We start from the raw sequence: 20,531 nt of genomic DNA, 5'->3' as shown, positions 1-20,531 counted from the left end.
GAGCTTTTGTTGACAGACAGCTGGTGTTTCTGTTGGTTTTCATTCATCATTCATTATAGCCAAACAGCACATACCCCACTGCATATTTAGGTTAAGATTTAGACTCCCACACTGCAACAACGATCTAGAAATAAGTAAAAATTTCTTGAAATTAAGTGTATTCATCCTTAATTTGAGTAAGTAAATTAGATAGTTTGCCAATGGAATGAGTAATTTGACTCTTAAAATAAGATAATTAGATAATATGCACTTGAAATAAGACAATGCAATTGTGTTTTCTTATTTTAAGTGCAAATTGTCTTGTTCCATTGGCAAAATGTTTCTTTTACCTCCTCAATTCAAGAACAAATGCACTTATTTTAAGAAAAAATGACTTATCTAGATTTAGATTTTTTGCAGTGTTTAGAAATTCTCACACGTATGATTGGAAAATGATATTTCTAGCAAGTGAAACATTTGAGATCTGATGATGAAAGATGGATTTGAGCTAAGATGATGACGATGCGTTTTATAAAAGAGGCTCTAATGTGATCTGCTTCTGTCTCCCTGCAGTACTCCCTCTGTAACGAGCCCCTGATCGAGCTGTCTAACCCCGGAGCCAGTGGCTCGGTCTTCTACCTTACCAAGGATGATGAATTCATCATCAAAACTGTTATGCACAAGGAGGCCGAGTTCTTACAGAAGCTGCTGCCTGGATACTACATGGTAAGCAGAGTCCAGACTGATGCGTGGGAGCAGCTCTGAATAAGATGAGAATATAATTCACTGAGTGGCTGGCTGCTCTTTTTCAATGGTTTGCTGATTCTTAGCAGATCAGTCTCACACATGCTGTCATGTAACTGCTGACCTCTCCTGATGCAGCAGTTTAGATCAGAGGTTTATGCAAGATCCTGGAAATCCCCGCGGTAAACAGGCCATCCTGATGTTTTTGCATGAGTCTCTGACTGAGGCCCTCGGCCAGGCTGTTTCATAAGAGACTGGCTGCTGTTCTGCACTCAAGCCTAACAGAGCCTAAGATCAGCCCAGGCTGTAGGCAGTCTGACGGCTGCTTTTTAATGAGGCAGCTCGATGAATGTTCATGCAGCACTTTAAGCCTCTTGGCTTCATGGAGCCTTGGTTTTGTGTTAAATCTTATACTGGGCACCTCAGGCAATGACCAATGCTGGAATTATTTACCTATGTGCTGTTTTAGTCCCTCAACTTGCATCAGATCATTTGTGAAGCTACAGTCTGACTGTGCTTCTAGCTGAGCAAAATAGGAATTGCAGTATGTATGGATGTACTAGGGGTGTAAATCACATCCATCATGGCCATTCGATTCAGTATCGATTTCCTGACCCAACGATTTGATTATTTTCGATAATCAAGAATACACCACGATTCGATTCGATTAATTGGTTCTTTTTTCTTTTTTTTTTTTACACCTTACAGGCTAGACAATGTTTCAAATTTGAAATGAATCAATGAAAGCTGTAATTTTGTTAGGCATTGTTTTTTGAGAAACAACAGCAAATAACAGAAGTAGAAAAGTTACATAAAAAACCCTGCAAAAATACTGCACAAAATTAGTGCAATGAGTGCAATGCAATATCTCGGCTCCAGACGTCCCGCCCCCTCCACAGACGCTCCACTGCTCCTCTCCCAGATTGTAGCTGACCGCAAACAGAGCCGCAGATAGGAGGCCGGCTTGTTTTGTTTTTATTACCGAAATTGCGGAAAACAACTCGTGAAGTTTGACCCGCTAGAAGGGCGAGGTGCGCGAGAATGCTGGGACCCTTTTTCCACCTGGATCTCCGCTCTTTTTGGCCCTCATGTCCCTCCGTCATCGGACTAAACTCGCCCCCACTTCCTCACTGCCTCGGCCGTATCTAGACCCACAGCGTGTAGCGCAGACCACGCTTCAATATTGAGCATAAATCAAAAATGTCTGTGTCAAGCTCACTGCAACACACTGCTGTGAGAGTATAACCAGGGAGCAAGGTGGGAGGGCAAAATAGGTTTAGCGCCACCGCAGCACGGGGGGGAGAATTACGTCCAAGAGCAAATGGATAAAAATAGACTGGAGGGAGAAAAAAAACATGAATCGATTCTCTTGCAGACGTATCGATGCATCAGATCGTCGGCTGTTGGATCGATGCATCGATACAAAACGATTATTATTTACACACCTAGTGTACATACATTTACAATGGATCTGGGAGGGTTCCTTTTTAGCACTTGTTTTGCTTCTTTGCTGACATTATTTTCTGTAAAGGAAAAAAAAACATGGAAAATACCAAACAGAAAACGATGAAAGCAGCAAAACCTTGAGTGGAAAAGCAAAGTCCGGTTGGCGAGCTGAGCTGTCTGGACAAATCCTGCAAATTTGAAAATTCATTCTACATTGAATCCACAACTCTTTAAATACATTCCTGTTTAGAGGGAATGATTTAGATTTATTTGACTTCAGAAAAAATAAGAAGAAACTCCCAATAATTTGAGAAAGATTAAGAAAGCTTATCCTATCTGGTCGAATCGCGAACCTGCAGTTGGATGTTTACGCTGCTCTGCTTGCTGTTTGTCAACTGTAGGCTCCTCTGTATTTTAGACTATGGTTCCCGTGGCTCTTTAGACTCTATAATGGCTCTTCATCACTTTGGCTGAACAATGACGAGGAGCCAACTAGTCTTTGGAAAATTAGATGCACTAAAAAAAGCTGGTTAACATTTTCTCCATTGACTATGTTGAATTTCCAAAGATGATATTTCTATCTTTTGCAGTCTTTTTTCCCCAATAATTTCAGACACCAATTGAAAATTTATTTATTCACCTTTTTGTTTGGTAGATATTAAATATCAGTTATCATTATCTTTAGAAAATGTCCTTTAATATTTGCAGGTCTAAATGACTTTTATTAGCTGGACTGACTATGACAAGGTCTCTTTAGATTGTAAAGGTTGCAGACCCCTGCTTTGAGTGAAGGAAAGTGTAGTTGACCTGTTTTGGCCAGTGTGCAGCAACAAGTGGAGGCAGCACTAAGATTTTAAAGCCTTGCTATTGTTAAATAAATCATATTTGATGTGCAGAATAATCTGCAAACATTAAGAGCAGATAAAGCTTACAGCAGATTTATACTTAAAGTAATAAAATGTTTATTTAACCTAGGGCTGGGCGATAATTCAATAACGATATATATCGATCGATAGACGTGTGGCGCAATAGAAAAAAAGAGGGTCGATAAAAGTTCGATAAAAAATAAACGCAGTTTTCCTTCCTTCTCATTGTAGCCTAGCATGTAGGTTTATGCTAGTCACTGCTTCCTCCTAACCAATCACAATCGCGGACCCAGGCATGCCGTCACCAAGCGCCGCCCTCTCAAACCACAACACAGAGCACATGAAGACGTCGCAGCAAGGAGAGGCGGAGGAAATTGTTTCAAAGAAAGGTTTTTGTAGTTCGGCAGTCTGGCAGTATTTCGGTCATGGCAAGTCGGACCAAAAACAAACCACAGTCATCTGGAAAATGTGTCGGGAACCAGTGAAAACGAAGTCTGATAACACAACCAACTTTTTTTTTTTTTTTATCATCTCAGCCGCTCACAGCCGCAGGAGTACGAGCTGTGTAGGCCCCGACGCGGCTCTCCTCCGAGGAATCTTCGGAAAATATATATATTTCAGTTCTGGGCAGTTTCCCACGTAGTTCTAACAATTGAGATAAAAATGCTGAGGGGCCAGAAACTTCAAAGTAATAACTCAGGTTAAAGCAGGAAACGGGGGCGGCGGTGGGGGGGCATTTATTTATTTGTTATATTTATTTTGGTCACTTTAGTTTATTCTTTGTCAGTATTTAATAACATAACCCAGGTCTCTTAAGTTATTTTTCTTTAAAACCATTCTGTTATGGTTAAAAAAGTTGGTTAAATAAAGATTTAATTCGAAGTCTGTGTTTGTGTTTTTTATTAAAATTAAATCATTTAGCAAAATTATAAAAAGTCCAGGCAGAGCTGCACATAAAATATGGTTTCAAATCTTTTCAATAATTATCGATATCGATCAATATGCATTTTTTTTATCGATAAGCTTTTTTTCTATATCGCCCAGCCCTAATTTAACCTATAAAACTTTTTCCAGTTGAAAATGAGACGGCCTTTTTCATAAATTATTATTAAAGTATGTAAAATCTCTATATCTATTGTAGATTATTTATTCACACTCATTTCCATTTTATTGAAATGTTAAAGTTTAATGTTAGAGGAGAGCAAACTGATTCACCAGTGTTGAAAGCTGAGCAGGTTAGGTTTCCATGACGTGGGTTGTGCTCTGAAGCACTTTCACAGGTCTGATAGGTTGTAAGGAGGTGGCTTAATGAGAGCTCAGGCCATCATCCTCACATGGCAGGAAGGACGGCATCCTGAGGAGAGAGCAAACAGCTGATTGACCCACTCACAACAGGAAAAACTGTCAAAACTGGAGCAGAGTCATTGGTGGAGCTGGAGGTGTGTTCTGATTGGCTGAGGAGCTGGGCTCTGGGCAGCCTGCAGATGACAGTGATGGAAGCGCCTCCCTGCTGTCTTCATTTAACCTCCTTTCATCCTTCCTCATAGTTAGCAGTCATATCTCTCTCTCCTGTCGTATGTTGCACATCCCTATTGTTTTTTCACTTTATTTCTGGCTGTTCTTTCTACTCGGATCAGTTCTCCATCCCTCTTCTTCCTCTCCTCTTCCTCACGTGTCTCTGCTGTGGGCTTGTCACCACTCCGCCCTCCTAACACTGACTGAAGGGTCGTGTGTTGCTGAGGGCAGAGGAGGGCTTCCCCCCCCCCCCCGTTTTTCACTGCTTCCTCCCACTGGTTCCTACCATCAGATGAAGGTCATACGCTGAGCCTTCTTAGCTGCTCCTAATCTTTCTTCTCTCTGCTCCTCCTTTTGTTCTCCGTCTCTGCTCCTAGATGCTGTTTGTCATTTTTTTATGGAGCAGTGCTCTCGCTTCCTTTCCCAGCTCTCATTTCTCTAATGGGACGGACCTGGCCTAGCTCCCAAGGTCAAAGCAGGTTTTTCTCTGAGCACTCAGTCCAACTAACCTCATTTGAGTGGATTGACTTACTGAAATATTCAGCATAGATTAGAGACCAGAGCCCTGCGGTGGAAGAAAAGGCGGATTTATGAGACGAAAGGAACAAAAAACTCAAATTCCTTCCTTGATTCCTCTCTTGATGCATTTCTTGATTCCTTCCTTCCTTGATTCATCCCATGATTACTTCCTCCCTGATTCCTTCCTTCCTCTCTTGATTCCTTCCTTCCTTTCTTCCTCCCTTTCTTCCTTCCTTCCTCGATTCCTTCCTTCCTTAATTCCTCTCTTGATGCATTCCTTCCTTGCTTCCTTCCTTCCTTCCTTGATTCATCCCATGATTCCTTCCTCTCTTTCTTCCTTCCTTTTATTTGTTGATTCCTTTCTTTTTTAATGAATTGAATCCTTCCTTCCTTCGTTCCTTCCTTCATTCCTTTCTTCCTTCCTTTGTTCGTTCCTTCCTTGATTCATCCCATGATTCCTTCCTCAACTTTTCTTCCAGGAACTTTACACCTTTAGCTCTAATGGCTCCAAATAGACAATGTATTAAAGCAAACTGTTTTTTTTTTTATTTGTGTGCTTCTGGTTTCTAGTGGCAAATCCATTCTTGTTACTTTCTCTCTAAAACTAAGTTTAAACCATTGTTTGATTGTCCTTTTTCAGAACTTGAATCAGAACCCTCGTACGCTGCTGCCCAAGTTTTTCGGGCTCTACTGCGTCCAATCTGGCGGGAAGAACATCCGTGTCGTTGTCATGAACAACGTCCTGCCCCGCGTGGTCCGCATGCACCTCAAATATGACCTGAAGGGTTCCACCTACAAAAGACGAGCGTCCAAAAAGGAGAGGGAGAAGGCCAGACCCACGTTCAAAGACCTGGACTTCATGCAGGACATGCCAGATGGACTGATGCTGGACCAGGACACCTACAACGCCATGGTTAAAACTCTACAGAGAGACTGTCTGGTGAGGAAGGCCGTTGTTTTGTCTACAGAGAGCCACACCAATACGTGCTAATCAGGGATAAGATACCGTAAAATAGACAGTAGTGAAAAGGAGGTTCCTAATCAATACCAGGACAGAGATCAAGGCTTTATTTACGACAGGCGTTGGCATTGCCCTGATCCTGCTCTATAAATTGGAGCCTTTTATGAGCAGGACTTTAATAAAGTGTCTGCTGGGTTCGTGTTCCTGCTCCTGTCTTATAAATCACCATCTCAGACCAACATTTACTTGCTGTCTTTTAGGCCTCCAAACTTGGATAACATGTTATCATTACTGCTTTAAAATCGTCTTTCATTAATGAAAATCAAACTCAGTCTAACATTCTTTAAGAAAAATCCACCTTTTAATTTTCTTTCATTTGAAATAAATGTTGATAAATAGTAAACAAAGTCCGTAGTAGCTCAGTTATAGGAACCTATGCTGTTGCCACAGTTCCTGGTCCATTTTACATGCTTAGATCCTAGAGATCATTCATCTATAATCTATAGTAGCTGAGAGGAACATGGAAGACATTTGATAACTTCTTTGTTTATTGATTTGGTCAATTATGTAACTGACTAAATAGATGACAACAGGTTTTTGTTTTTGTTTACTGGGTGAATCCATCAGATTTTCCTTTAAATTGTAAAGTCTTCGAGATCCAATGAATTTCAGCAATGTTCCTGGAGGCTTTGTTTCAATCTCATTCTCACTCTACAGTTTATTAAACTCTACTTGTAATAACCAGTTGGCATGGCAACTGGCGGTGTTTTTTATGAAGAAGTCTTTTACCGTTCTTACCATCCCACCCCTTCTACATAGTGGATAGAAGAATATGAGTCCTGAAAGAAATGCTTCTGTGAGTGTTTTGCTATAATTAAACCAAAGTATAACAAATGAATAACAAAGACTCTTTTAATGGATGAATTTTAAAAAAACATGATGTAGTGGAGCATTTTTATTAAAAGCAATCATTTCTACAAGTATTTTTTGTTTTTATCCTTAACAGATTGCAACAAATATCCTTTACTGTCCCACAGTGGGAAAATTCAGTGAGACACGGAAGCATGCAGATAAACACAAACATAGAAAAAAAACAAAGCGTAAAATAGGAATAAAAGATCAAAAAGTGTATAAAACATGCATGTTTTTTTATATAAAAAATACAACAGATTATTTAGAAAAAGTAAGAAGACTGAAGAAAATAGGAGGGATGTAAACACTTTGTTGGCAGTAGTGATGGTTCTAAAGTCTAACAGCTGCCGGGAGAAAGGATCCGTGACGACACTCCTTGGTGCACCCTGAGTCATTTTCTAAAATTGTGTTTTTTGATTAGTTAGATTTTTTTTCCCATGTTGCTGCAATCATTTATTTAAAACATCTTTGCTCACATCTATTTGTTTATTGATATATTCATGTAACTGTTAGAAGATTATCCCCTAGTGTGCATTACGTTTGATTTCCTGTGTTACAGTTACTTGGTCCAGGTTAAGCTGTTGCATGCATGTTACATTCAGCTGTTTTTATTCGTCCTGTGCTCAGGTCTTGGAAAGCTTTAAGATTATGGACTACAGCCTGCTGCTCGGGGTCCACAACATTGACCAAGCAGAGAGGGAGAGGCAGACGGAGGGGTCTCAGGGGGAAAACGACGAGAAGAGGCCTGTGGCCCAGCAGAAGGCCCTTTACTCCACTGCCATGGAGTCCATCCAGGGGGGAGCGGCCTGCGGGGGGTCAATCGACACTGACGACACGTGAGTTTACCACAGGAGGCAGATGAGTGGAGCTGCTTGTAATTTCTGCTCTTACTGAGGTGTTCTGGTTGGCTGGTGAGACGGTCACAGAAGCTCTTGTCACACTGAGAGGGTTTTTAACCCTAAATACCTCAGTGGACCAACATTTTTATGCTGCTTATAATTGGGAAATGTAATTATGCAAATTTAAAATCTATATAATATATAATTTAGCAATCGATTAATCATTAACTGGAGTGTAGAGACTCTTAAACATGGATTTAGTTGACAGAGGGACCCAGTTAGAGCAGAAATTAAACCAAATTTGTAAAAAAAATCTAAATATTTTGCATTTAGGAAAAAAAAAGGTTTTCATCTATTAATATGGTATATGCTATAAACTTTTCCATTTCATTTCCTGTCTGATTCCAGGATGGGTGGCATTCCAGCTGTGAATGGAAAAGGGGAACGGCTTCTTCTCTACATTGGAATCATCGATATCTTACAATCCTACAGGTGATCCTCCTTGATATCAAATATTGAATGATAAACTGTTGCCTTCCTGCTGTTCCTGCACGTTTCCAGACTCCATCCGTTCAGACCACACATTTACAGCTACAGGCTCTTATGTGCGTCTCATATCAGACCTGCTCAGCATCATTTAAACTCTGCTCCTCTTTGTTTCTGCAGGCTAATCAAGAAACTGGAGCACACGTGGAAGGCTTTGGTTCACGATGGGGTGAGTTTAAGGGATCCGTACCTGCTGGACTTTCTTTGCTCCTCTCAGGGAAGAGGGGAGAAGCTGAAGCTCCTTTCATTCCCCCTGAGGTTTGAGCTAGAATCAGGCTCTGCATTACCATAATGACTCTGGTACTTCCTTCATGTTACACAGCTTATAAATGTGTGAGAAGATGTTACATGTAAACAGTAACACTCTCTCAGCTCACCTCTTTGGTCTCCTTAAGTCCCCCTCTGTTACTCTAAACCAGGGGTCTGCAACCTATGGCTCCGGAGCCGCAAGTGGCTCTTTAGAAATTCAACAAAGGCTCTTTTTTTTGGCTCATTTTTTTAAATAATAGAAAAAAGAACAAAAAATAGCAAGTTTTAGAATTTTCTCCACTCTGTAATTGCATTTCATTCAATTTAAAAAAACTGTTTTCAACATGATTTTCAAAAATATCAACAATCCGTTTTAGATATGTGTTAAAAAAATGTGTTATATTTTTTCTTTCCTTTAAAAAAAGTCGTGTAATGTTTGAGATTCCAATTTTTTATTTTTTTTTGCTGAGATTAATTCACATTTTTTTATTTACTAAATAAATTAACTCTAAATCTGCTGATTATTTCAGAAATATTAATCTTTTAAATGTTCTTCAGAATGAAAGTTAAACTATTTGGTTTGAAAGATAACTTTCCAAAAGTTTTTTTACCTTGATTTTAAAACATAAACTTTGAAATGGTACAATGGTTGTTTTAAAATGACAAATCTCCTGTGGTTGATATTTCTTAAAGAGGAATGCCGTCTTTTTTTTTTTTATACATGGGCCCCTTGATTTTACGTTATTACATCATGTTCTACTCACCCATATGAGTTATTCCGTTAGGTTATATCCAGGTAACGTCTTCCTATGGGCAACGACTTGAAGGCATAAACTAAACTGTTCATCATTTATTCTTTATGGTACGCCAGCATTCAGAACATGGAGGCAAATCACTGTCCCCCAGACATCCACGGTTATATTTTTTATATTTGTATGTTTTAAAAACAAAGCGGCGTGTGTATGATGTCATCCGCGTGCCGGACAGGAGGCTACGCTCTACCCCTTCTATTCATTCTAGCTAATCTGAATCTTTCATTTGGAGAGCGAGATCATCTGTGGTAGCAGCACTAGACATCTTCCAGGCATGTGAGGAAAACTAGCAGCAGGTCAGCGAACAGGAAGAATGAACGGTAGCCGGCGCACGCGGATGACGTCATACACGCACCGTTTTGTTTTTAAAAGACATAAATATAAAAAAAATATAACCGTGGATGTCTGGAGGACAGTGATTGGCCTACATGCTATGAATGCTGGCGTACCATAAAGAATAAATGATGAACAGTTTAGTTTGTGCCTTCAAGTCGTTGCCCATAGGAAGACGTTACTTGGGTATAACCTAACGGCATATCTTCAGAACGGCTCTAAATGACACAAAACTCATATGGGTGAGTAGAACATGATGTAATAACGTAAAATCAAGGGCCAAATGCAAAAAAAACGGCGTTTTCCTTTAAATATAAGTCATCTTTTTAGCTGAACAAAAGTAAAAAATATCTCTTGCAATTGTAAAGGTTGTTCTAAACAAAACACCAAGTGTCATCTGTCAGTCTGCTGGCAGTGTTATCCCACTGGGCCCATACATAAATAATGAAGCAGGGTGTCTGTTGCCTCGTCTGACGGCGTCTGGCCCACATTTGGAAGCGCTTCTCAGGAAAGCGGCTTTAAATGGGAAACGGAAAAAGGAGAAACGGACGGTTAATCCTGCTTGATCATTTTATTCATGCACCGTTTGTCTTCTAAATAAATCTCTCTGTCTCCGTCTTTAGGACACCGTATCGGTCCACCGACCAGGTTTCTATGCCGACAGGTTCTTCAAGTTCATGAGCAGCACAGTGTTCAAGAAGAGCTCATGTGAGTTGGCTTTAACACCCAGACACTGCCTTACATAGTCAGCTGGAGCCGTGTGGGAAGAGGATGTCAGACACTTTGCTCTGTTTTAGAGCCGAGCCTGATAGGAAGATCAGATGCAGCTAAAAGCACCTCTCAGAGCTGCTGCTTAATGTTACAGGAGGGGAAATGTTTCCCTTTGATCTCTTTTCTGCTTGGTGTTTCATTCCTTTTTAGATTTGATCTCACATCACAGGGAGGGTGTTTTTTTATCAGAAGTGTGAACTCTAATCACATTTGTGTTTTAATGTGAAAACTTTTAACTGTTTTATGGCCTTTTCATCAGAGCATTCTGCCTGCTCCCAGATCTCTAGGATTGAACTCTTTATTGTGTTTCTGTGTGCATTGCACCTTAGCTCTGAAGTCCTCTCCATCCAAGAAGGGCCGCGTCTCGTTGACGGTGCCTAAAGGCAGCGGGCCCGGCGCTGCCTGGTCCGCCAGCCAGCTGGCCTCTGAGAGAGACGAGAACATCTACGACCTGAGAGGAGCACGCAGCTTCCCGACGTTGGAGGATGAAGGTGAGTATCGTACTCCAGAGGGCTTATTCCTGAAGAGATGGGCGTGTATATCAGTTTACTCCTTAAACTACTCCAAAAAACATATGTACTCCAAAAATAACTCCACCAAAAGAAAAAAAAAACTCTTGGCTGAATTTAAATGATTAAACCAGTTTATTATACATTATAATAACATGCATTTAAATAAATGAACAAAAGAACAAAGATCAAGCTTTTTTGGGCAACTAATTAAAGAGACGCCCTCCTTCAATATAAAGTAAAGATCCTCTGTTATTCAGAGAAATTAAAACACTGTCATTGCATCCATTACATCATTCATATTTCTGTTGATGATTTTTATCTCTAAACAGGGTTTCTGCGGGTCCTTAAAAAGTCTTAAAAGGCATTGAATTCTTCAAAATAAAACTAAGGCCTTAATTGGTATTAAAATGTCTTAAATCAGTCTTTTGTAAGTCTTAATTTTTAATACATCATGAATAGGATTATTTTTATTACGATTTATTTTTGTAATCTAAATAAAACGTTAAAATTGACAATTTTTTTATTTATAAAAAAAAAAAAAAACTGCTCGCGATTATTGGTTCCGTCCCGATAGCGGAACCAATAAAGCGTTGTTGCGGCCGGGACATTTGGGAGATGCGCCATTAATTTTTTTTCTGGAAAATATGAGCAAGTGTAAATGTAACATAAATTGTCTCCAGCCAAGAGTTTTCTCCATGGCTAAAACCAGGGAACATACATGAGGCTCAGTGGATTTTGTGCAAGAAGTCATTCAAGCTCGGAACGATGGGAATTAAGGCAGTGGAGTCGCATGCGAAGCACGAAACACAAAGCGTCAAAATGGAGTTACAGAGAAACAGCCGGTATTTCTCAGTTTAGTTCCACCCTTGTCTCTGCAACGCCTCCACTTATCACCAAATCAAACATACTAAGAAAACCATACAAAGAAAAATAGCTGCAAAAAAGACTTAGCACTGGTTATGTTGTGGCTTTAAAACTGATTTGTTTTGTTCCCTGCTAAAACAAAGTTTATGAATTCAGTTAAATAATTGTTAAAATAAATCTGTCATTTGCGTGTTTTTAGCTTTCTTCCTGTATGGGAAGCTTTTCAAAATCTGAAACATTACTGCAGTGGTTTATGTTAAAATAAACCTTTGGGTTAAGTTGTCAGAAGCGGGTTTTTCTTGTGTTTCTTGAAAATTTGGTCTTAAATTTTTATCTCAAGTGGCATTAAAAAGTCTTAAAAAGTCTTGAATTTAACTTGCCTTATGCTGTAGGAACCCTGCTAAATCATGCAGTTAATAGGGACAGCGTTGTGCATGAATGGGTTCCGTGAACAGCGTTCACTGAACACGGTCATATTTTTAGTGAACGGTGAACGGATCAGTTTTAAAGTAATCAACATGAACGAGAGTGACGTTCACTCTAAGAATAGTGAGCGACACACAGCTCACTTTGGTGTTCAATTGATAACTGTCAAGTGATTAAATCTTTCCTGTGCTATTCCCACACTTGAAAGGTTGTATCAAGCTGAACATTAAACTGGGTTCCACTCAATAACCAAACTGTTGTGTCATCTTTTCCTTTTTTATTTTTCTTCTTGTGTCGTTTACAGATAATCATTAATTAAGCAAACAAAGCATTTACCATATTGCATGTTGTAATAGTCAGTTCTGAGAAATTTATCATTAAATATATGTATGAAAATAGACTGTTTTTTTACTTTAAGACCATTTAGTTTTTAATTAACATAAAAAATGCGTTAAAAAAAATTAAAGCATTTTAACAACGGAAGTGGATTTATGCAGGTTATTTAACCCCTTAGATTACATGAATTCCTAAATAGCAATAGTAAATAACCAGTGAGGGATTTTTAGCACATTTTAAATATGCATAACGCAGTCTATGAAGTTTCAGTTTAACTGTGGAATACTCAAAGTCCATTTTAATCACACGCAGAAGAAAGATGAACAAATTACCCTGTGCAACAGTGTCACAAACACATTAAGTTGGACCGTTTCAACCACAACGTCAAACAAATTACTGAAAAACAAGTTACGCCAGCATTTCTCCGACTAAATAAAATAAGCTTCGAGAAGCCTTACAAGCCAACATTTTCAGGACGTACCGTGTGAGTATTTATAAGCTTAACAACACTACAAACAAACATTTCCCGCACGTCTCAATGCCTCATCAGCGTAGCACATACATTGCATTCACAAAAGGATTAAACGCAAGCTTACCGGCTGTCTGTTCAGTCCTTCGCTTCCTCAATACAAACTTTGCACAGCTCTTTCCACTGCCCCAGTAGAACGGCAGGCTTTTTATTTCATGCTGCGATCCTCCTGCTCAAACTAGGAAGTTTGTCTCACCTTCTTTTGATCGACTGATTGATTGCACGCAGGTAAGCTGTGTGCTCACGCTCAAACAGCTGATGTAAACAAAGGGGGTGTTCGCCGCAACAATAACGACACTTTCCATTGGATAACGTCAGGTTTTATGGTACTTATTACAGCAAACAGCCTGACAGCCAGCATGTCTACTGCTAGGACTGATTTCAGTCTGATGCCAGTTTTGCAGAGCGCTTAGCACAATTTAATGAACTAACAAAAGAAGATTGAGAAACTCACATTTTTGTGCAAGCTGTGCCCACCGGGATTTAACAAACATGTACGTCAACCACGTCTAAAGTTTAAAGTGACACATTTCTTTAAAGCATCCGAGTGATCTGAGGAAATATCTGCTACTGAATGAGGAACATAAGAAATAATTTTGGATCCAGATCTTTTCAGCATGTTTCTGAGGTTCTGTGTAAATAAAAGCTTTACTGCACATCCAGTATACTCTGACTGAATCCAGTATTTCCCATTTCTTTCTATATATTGGCTTCATTTACCAAAATGAACTTGAACTAGTTCATTTAAGGTTTAGGAACTTAGTTCATTTTTGAAAAAGTGAACCTGAGTTAGTTCATTTTCATCGATGTGAACTGAACTTTGAGTTCATTCTTTTTAACTATGAAATGACACAACACTGAATATAAATGCTTCATATGTAAAGGTGACTCCAACATGATTCCTGCAGAAGTGGATTGTAGAGTTTTTGATGAACGTCTTGTCGGGTCTGGACGTGTTTGACTAAAACACGAATAAAAAAGTTCAGTATTTTCTGCTGTTATTAGCAAACACTGGTCTGTAGCTGTGATTTGGAGAACAGAAGTTTCGTTTTGTTTTTTAACACAGTGGATCAAGAGATGCCAAACAAACAGTGATCTCTGTCCTTCCCCCCCAGGTCGACAGGATCTTCTTCCGTGCACTCCGCCATCGTTTGAGGAGGCCACCACAGCGTCTATCGCCACCACGCTTTCATCCACAACATCTTTGTCCATCCCTGAAAGATCTCCGTCCGACACGGCAGAACATCCACGCTACAGGTCCAAATTAGCACACAGTAACACCTACAAGTCTTCTGTACTCAGTACAATGTCTGGACTCTAATCTGATTGACATTTTGTTGCATAACTTTGTCTTTAGTGCTGAAAAACCCTTAAACATCACATAAAGCCATTTAGTTTTTTTTATTAAAATTGTGCTTTGACAGATTTCAGTTAGCTGCTTTAGTTATGATTGAAATCTTCCCCTTACAGTGTTTTCTCTGTCTGCAGGAGGCACACCCAGTCCCTGAGCCATGATGGAAGGTGAGTTCTACACTTTCAGCCCTTTGGAGCTGTGAGTTTTCACAGCTATAAACATGTCTGGGTGTGGTGGCTGGAGAGCTTGTGAAAATGGGAGGCTTGTGTGTTTACGAGGGAGCTCCTTGTTCTGCTGCTAAGATGTGTCTGTTTGTTGTTGGTGTTTCATTTCCTGCGTTTCCCTTCGTGCGCTCAGGACCCAGGAGGAGCTGCGTGTGCGCGAGGAGGACCAGCAGACCATCACGGTGGAGGTGGAGCTGAAGAGACACGACAGTGAGCCCACCATCTCTGTGCCGCAGCCCTCACCTGAAACCAGGTACTCCTGCTTGCTTCACCTGGAGCGGTGTGATTCATTAAAACACACCCTCTAGCATCAGAAACTATTAAATAAGGAATAAAAAACCTTTTATCTTCATCACCATAATGCTGCTTTGAATTCATCCATTTATGGAAAACTGATTTCCTGGATTTACAGCCAGCTGATGCCAAATAACAGGTTTATGGTAAATAACAATTTTGTCTATAAGAATAGCGCCACCTAGTTGTAGCGCTGTTCTCACATAATGATCTTTACCTGGTTTTAAAGGAAAAGGGAAGGAATAATCAATTGATCATTATCTATACATAAAACGAACACGTTTGCTGTGATTTAATTAATTTTTAATGAGTTAAAAACAAGCATGATAATTTTTGTTGCGATCACTGAATCTCACTACTAGACACATCTGCAACAAGAATTATTGAAGATTTCCAGAGGACTTCACCATTGAAATTCACCAGAGCTATAGTGAAACTGACAATGCCCACGTGCAAGGCAGCTGGATACTGGAATACACTGGGTAAAAAAAAAAAAGAGTTATTTCACCTTTCCGATTCATGATCCTCCACGGACAGGTTGGTTGTATGATTGCCAACTTGATGAGGGAGGATTTGCCAGAGAAAAAAACTTCTGGCCAGAGAAAAAAAACACGAAATATGTAGCCAACATTTCAAAGAACGTTTTCAAGATGACTTGGATAATAGCGCGTTGTGACAAACACCAGATACAGCACTGGGACTTGATCAACAGCCGATACCGCACCGTGACGTCACAAACCAGTAGGTGGCAGTAGTGTTCTTTGACAAACATGGATGCCTCCAGTAAAGCACATTCACATGAAAATTACTCTTAATTAAAAACGCTTGTCATTTATTGAACAGTATTTAAAATTTAATTTTTAAATTGTATTGTATTTAAAATACTGTCAGAAGTTTGAATTCTGAATATGACCACACCTTTCCTTTAATGCAAAAGACTAACAAATCAGGAAAAACTTAAATTGTGCTTTATTTTGGTTTGTTTTTTTAACCAAACCATTGTATTCTTTATTGGTTGTAAATGTTTTCTCCTTTTCATGAATAGGAAAACATGCAGTATTCACCTAAAATATGTTAACAGGTTGGATCAAACCTTTTGGAGAGAGACCTGTGATTATTCCTCCATGCTGCTGTTCAATATCCTTTTGAAAATAGCTCATCAAGCTGTCTGACCATTACAAATGTCCTCAAACTATGTCGATATTCTGCTAATTAAAAAAAAACAACGTTTAGCAATCATATTGTTTCTATTAAATAAAAAATAATCACACATGAATGTTTGTTTACGCAGCTACGGTATAAACAGGAGAGCAGAGGTGTCAAGAAACAAACTTTTTTACCTTATTTTAGTAGAAATTTTGGCTGTCTATACTTTACTGGAGTAATTATTTTTTAAACATTTAAACACTATTTACTTCTACTCCTTACATTTTAAAAATTGACTCATTAGTTTAGTTTCATTTAAGCTAATTTTTGTTATGGCTTTTTGGTTAAAGAAATAAAAAACATCAAAATGATTTGTGTCATTCAGACAATTAATTTCTTTGTGGTTGGACTCGGTGCTGCCCCAACTTGTTGTTCACCACAAACCAAAATAAATCCTTTTTCAAGATGATGCAAAGTTACCATTAGTTATAAAACTAGGAAAATTAAGTTTGAGGAAGTTACCAACCAGAATTGTAGAAAAACGTTCCTTTAATAGGGTAGTGCGTTAAAGCTTTTGCCCTTAACATTTTTTCAGCATTACTTTTACTTTTATACTTTAAGTAGTTTTAAAAATTGTACTTTTACACTTTGAGTAAAAAGCTTAAGTTGATCTTCTAACTTCTACACAGTGTTTTTAAACAGTAGGATTTATACTTCTACTTGAGTAATAGACATTAATACTAGACATAATATTTCAGTCACAGCTCCAGCGGTCGCCATCATCATCTAAATACTTCCTGTTTTTGACACTATCACAACCCATTTTTAGTGCGGGCTGTATATCCAAGATATTGTGGAGTCCAATAAGTTTTCCAAGCCCACAGCATCACCGTTCCTTCACCTTACTTAAGGGTGGCCATGATGTGCCTTTGTTTGAGCACAGCCTGCTGCAGTGGTTGTCTTAAAAACACTTCAGTCTTCTTATTTCACTGATAAACAATTAGATGATAAACGGATTTCAGTTAAAGGCGATGATATTCCTCTTTTTGCCCTCACTTATCTTTATTCATCATTAGTTGATTGATGATGCAAATAAGCCTACCTCTCTTTACTTTGAAATTTTATAAACAGGGATAAATAAGAAAGGAGCGATGCAAGGTGTGACCCTGATACCTGATAATCAGTCTGTGAGAACAATCATTCCCTCATTGTGACTCGTTTGACACAGTTCTATACATAAACTGCTTTCAGAGTCCGAGCCGGTGCCAGACAGCTGCTGGATTAATACACCTGTCTCACACACGCGTACGCATCGCTAATCGACTTAGCCCACTTGTGTATCAGAGTGAGGAGTCCATTGTTCCTGCAGGTGCTGTGCAGGACTTGAGCTTTTATTGGGTTATGAGGGAAGAGCACACATGCGTGTATATTTGTGTCAGTGCGCGTTTGTTTTGTTTGGGTCAGACACTGGCTAAAGGGGCCCCGATATTTTAGGGTGGGGGGTGGAACAGGGGCGTATGCCCTATTTTACAGGCTGTAGAAGTAGGACAGTGGGGCAGGAGGCCTGAGGGAAGCTGCTGCTTTATAACGAGGAGGTGCACGCTTAAAGGGTTTGTTTAATTACGGGAAATTAGATTTTTGGTTTAAGCAGAGATGAAACCAGAAGATTATAAAAAATATGCTGTTTGCTCTTTAATAGAGGTGGTAGTTTTACATAAAACATCAAATAAAGCATTTATAATCTTTTCTTTCATACTTCAAGGGCGTCTAAAATGTGTCTCAAACGTTTAGCTGAATTTCATCCATCTTAAAAAAGTGCATAAAACACTTTTATTCATCGACTGTCGTCGTCCTTAGTATTCAGCAAATAAGAAAAGAATAAATTGGTTTTCAATTATTTTACCAGCAAATCACTGATTGGAAATAAGCAACGAAAAATAAACAGACTCCCATCTCCCGCTGATTGATTGATCCATCTTGATCTTTTTTTTTTTTTTTTTTTTTTTTTTTTTTTTTTTATTGCTTTTTGTGCAGTGATTTATTTCTGAGTTCGGTCTGGGAGGCTGTAAGTGTTATTCTCAAGTGAAACCAGCTGAATAATCAGGTTTGATGCTTAGAAGGAGGTGGCTAGACTTATGGCCTGGAGGAAAATGGAGAGGATGGATGTGAGAAGAGGTGAAGGAAAGTGATGATGATGATGATGATTGATGGAGAGAAAAGGAGAAAACAGAACAAGAAGAAAAGCAGGTTTAAAGATAAGGACATAATTGAGTCTCTGCATGGCAACCATCATGCTTTCTCAGTCATTGATTCAGCCAATAATCTTTTTCTTTGAGATATTTTTTTTTCCTTTACTGGCCAGCTGCTGTTGATTTTCCCTGATGGAGCTAAACTAAAGCTCTGAAAGCAAGAAACCAACGTGGAACCGCCTAAATCCTCCCTAATAGTTAAAGGATCTGGCCGGGAAAATGAAGGATCATGGCAGCGTGCTGCCAGCTGGCAGATCTATGAGCTTAACATCTACGGTGCAGACACCCACACACACAGCTTCTGAATTTTAGCAGCGTTTTTTTTTTAGCAGCGTTTTTTTTTTCCCTTCAACAACTCAGACTGATTCCTTAGCTCTTTTGTAATGGTGGGGTCTAAAACTGAACTGTGGCTCTTTATGTCAGAAAATGCTGACTGCCTGTCTATGTTTGGACAGCTGGGTTAAAATCTACATCGGCACAGAAACAGAGGCGGGTTGCAGATGGAAGGATAAATAGGTCAGACTAAATAAAATTGCTTCTAAAGTGGGTTAATAATCATAATAAAAATCTTTTTAGTCCCAATTTACTGTTTGATACAGTTATTGTCAACATGATCTCAAACAAGCTTCAAATATATCAGTCTATCATGTTTCTGTATTTCTTTTATGAATTGAATTAATGAAATAAACCTCTTGTTTGGGCTTTAGTTGGTGGAGATCTTCTAACCAAACCTTTGTTCCCCAGTGAGCCTCAGGCAGAAGAGGCTGCAGAGCCCCCCAGCTCTGCGCCAGCTCCTGAGGCAGCCCCCTCCTCCGCCCCAGCTGATGCTTCCTCATCGCCAGGCCTGGCTGAGGACGCCCCCTCCAGACCCGAGGTGGTGGTGGTGGAGCCCGACTGTGCCAGCCAGGTGTCCGGCTCAGGCTGCACCAGCCAGGCTTCGGTCGACGACGAAGACGACGTGCCAGCCTCAGATATCTGCTTCGTAAGTGGAACAGATTCATTCAGAGAAACTGATTAACTTTGATTTCCTGTTGGAAATAATCAGCCTATCCTGATGTATGTTAGTTTTGACGAACTGTGTGCTGCCAGCCTGCAGAGGTCTGGTTGAGGTTGCTTCAGGTTTGAAGGTGAGATCAGTTCCTCCTCTTAGCAAGGAAGTCATTTTCCCAGATTGTCTTTGAGCAAACTGCAGGGTCCTATTATCTGAGCTCTGCCTTAGATTGTGATAACACCAGGCGAACCTCTACTTTCTCTTTTCCCTCAAGTGATCCTCAACCAGGCTGCAGCAGTGCATTCAGCAGATTACTGTTCATTACCGGCTGAAGCCCTCTGGTCCTGTTCAGGCTTCATGATTGCTCCTTTTCACAGCCAATGGCTGTCATCAAAAAAACGCTGCCTCTGCAGGCTGTGATTAAACCAAATGCTCGCTGCAGGGCCTTAAAGAAGTTTTAACAGCCTGCTTATTTTTTCCAGCTGCAGTCAAAACTACATCTAACTTTGTTGGGATTTAATTTGCTAATAGACTTTCAAACCATATGCAGATTATTTATCATAATTGTCTCTGAGTAAAACAAGTATTGCACACCACACACCTAAAACAGTTCAATCAGAGCCTGATTTGCAGAAGTATCAGAGGAGCTGCAAAGATCCACAACATAGTTACATTTATGAGGCTGAGTCTAACAGACGGAAGCGTTCCCACCAAGCCGGGCCCCCCCCCCGGGTGTCCCCTGTCAGGAATCAAGCACCTCCTAATGTGTCATGAGAAAACGAAGTGACCAAATAGGTTAGTCAACAAGCTCCTCGGTTATTTAACAGCGCTCTGGTTTAAAGAGAGCGGGAGGGATGAGAGGCTGATGGTGCTCATGGTGGTGGGAAGTTTGTTTACTTCCCTGACAGGAAGGTGTAACCACCCAGAAACAGGCTGCGGGCAGTCTGCTCACATGGGGCTTCTGTAGAGTCAACAAGAAAAACTGCAGGACATGTAGGAAAACTTGTCCCAGACCTGGCTGTTTTAAATAACTCACTTTTACAAATAAAACTCTCAGCTGTATCGACTGCTGATGATTTCTGCCTTTTGACTTCAGGCAGCCAAAACAAATCCA

At 39.8% G+C, this 20,531-nt stretch overlaps 1 protein-coding gene across 2 annotated transcripts in view; it reads left to right on the top strand.

Moving 5' to 3' along the window:
* Positions 1-20,531, top strand: part of pip5k1ca (phosphatidylinositol-4-phosphate 5-kinase, type I, gamma a) — a 75,420-nt gene that overhangs the window by 39,468 nt on the left and 15,421 nt on the right. For both annotated transcript variants that reach the window (XM_038295328.1, XM_038295329.1), the window contains exons 6-16: positions 553-705; positions 5,710-6,009; positions 7,570-7,778; positions 8,190-8,273; positions 8,448-8,496; positions 10,345-10,429; positions 10,822-10,983; positions 14,275-14,416; positions 14,648-14,680; positions 14,871-14,990; positions 19,171-19,408. In XM_038295328.1, the coding sequence (XP_038151256.1) occupies positions 553-705; positions 5,710-6,009; positions 7,570-7,778; positions 8,190-8,273; positions 8,448-8,496; positions 10,345-10,429; positions 10,822-10,983; positions 14,275-14,416; positions 14,648-14,680; positions 14,871-14,990; positions 19,171-19,408 (1,575 nt within the window). The remainder of the gene's footprint in view (positions 1-552; positions 706-5,709; positions 6,010-7,569; positions 7,779-8,189; positions 8,274-8,447; positions 8,497-10,344; positions 10,430-10,821; positions 10,984-14,274; positions 14,417-14,647; positions 14,681-14,870; positions 14,991-19,170; positions 19,409-20,531) is intronic.

This window comes from Cyprinodon tularosa, unplaced genomic scaffold (assembly GCF_016077235.1).
Source record: "Cyprinodon tularosa strain WSP-4 unplaced genomic scaffold, ASM1607723v1 ctg353, whole genome shotgun sequence".
Lineage (NCBI taxonomy): Eukaryota > Metazoa > Chordata > Actinopteri > Cyprinodontiformes > Cyprinodontidae > Cyprinodon > Cyprinodon tularosa.
Note: the sequence above shows the minus strand (reverse complement) of the source record. Positions and strands in the feature narration are given on the sequence as shown.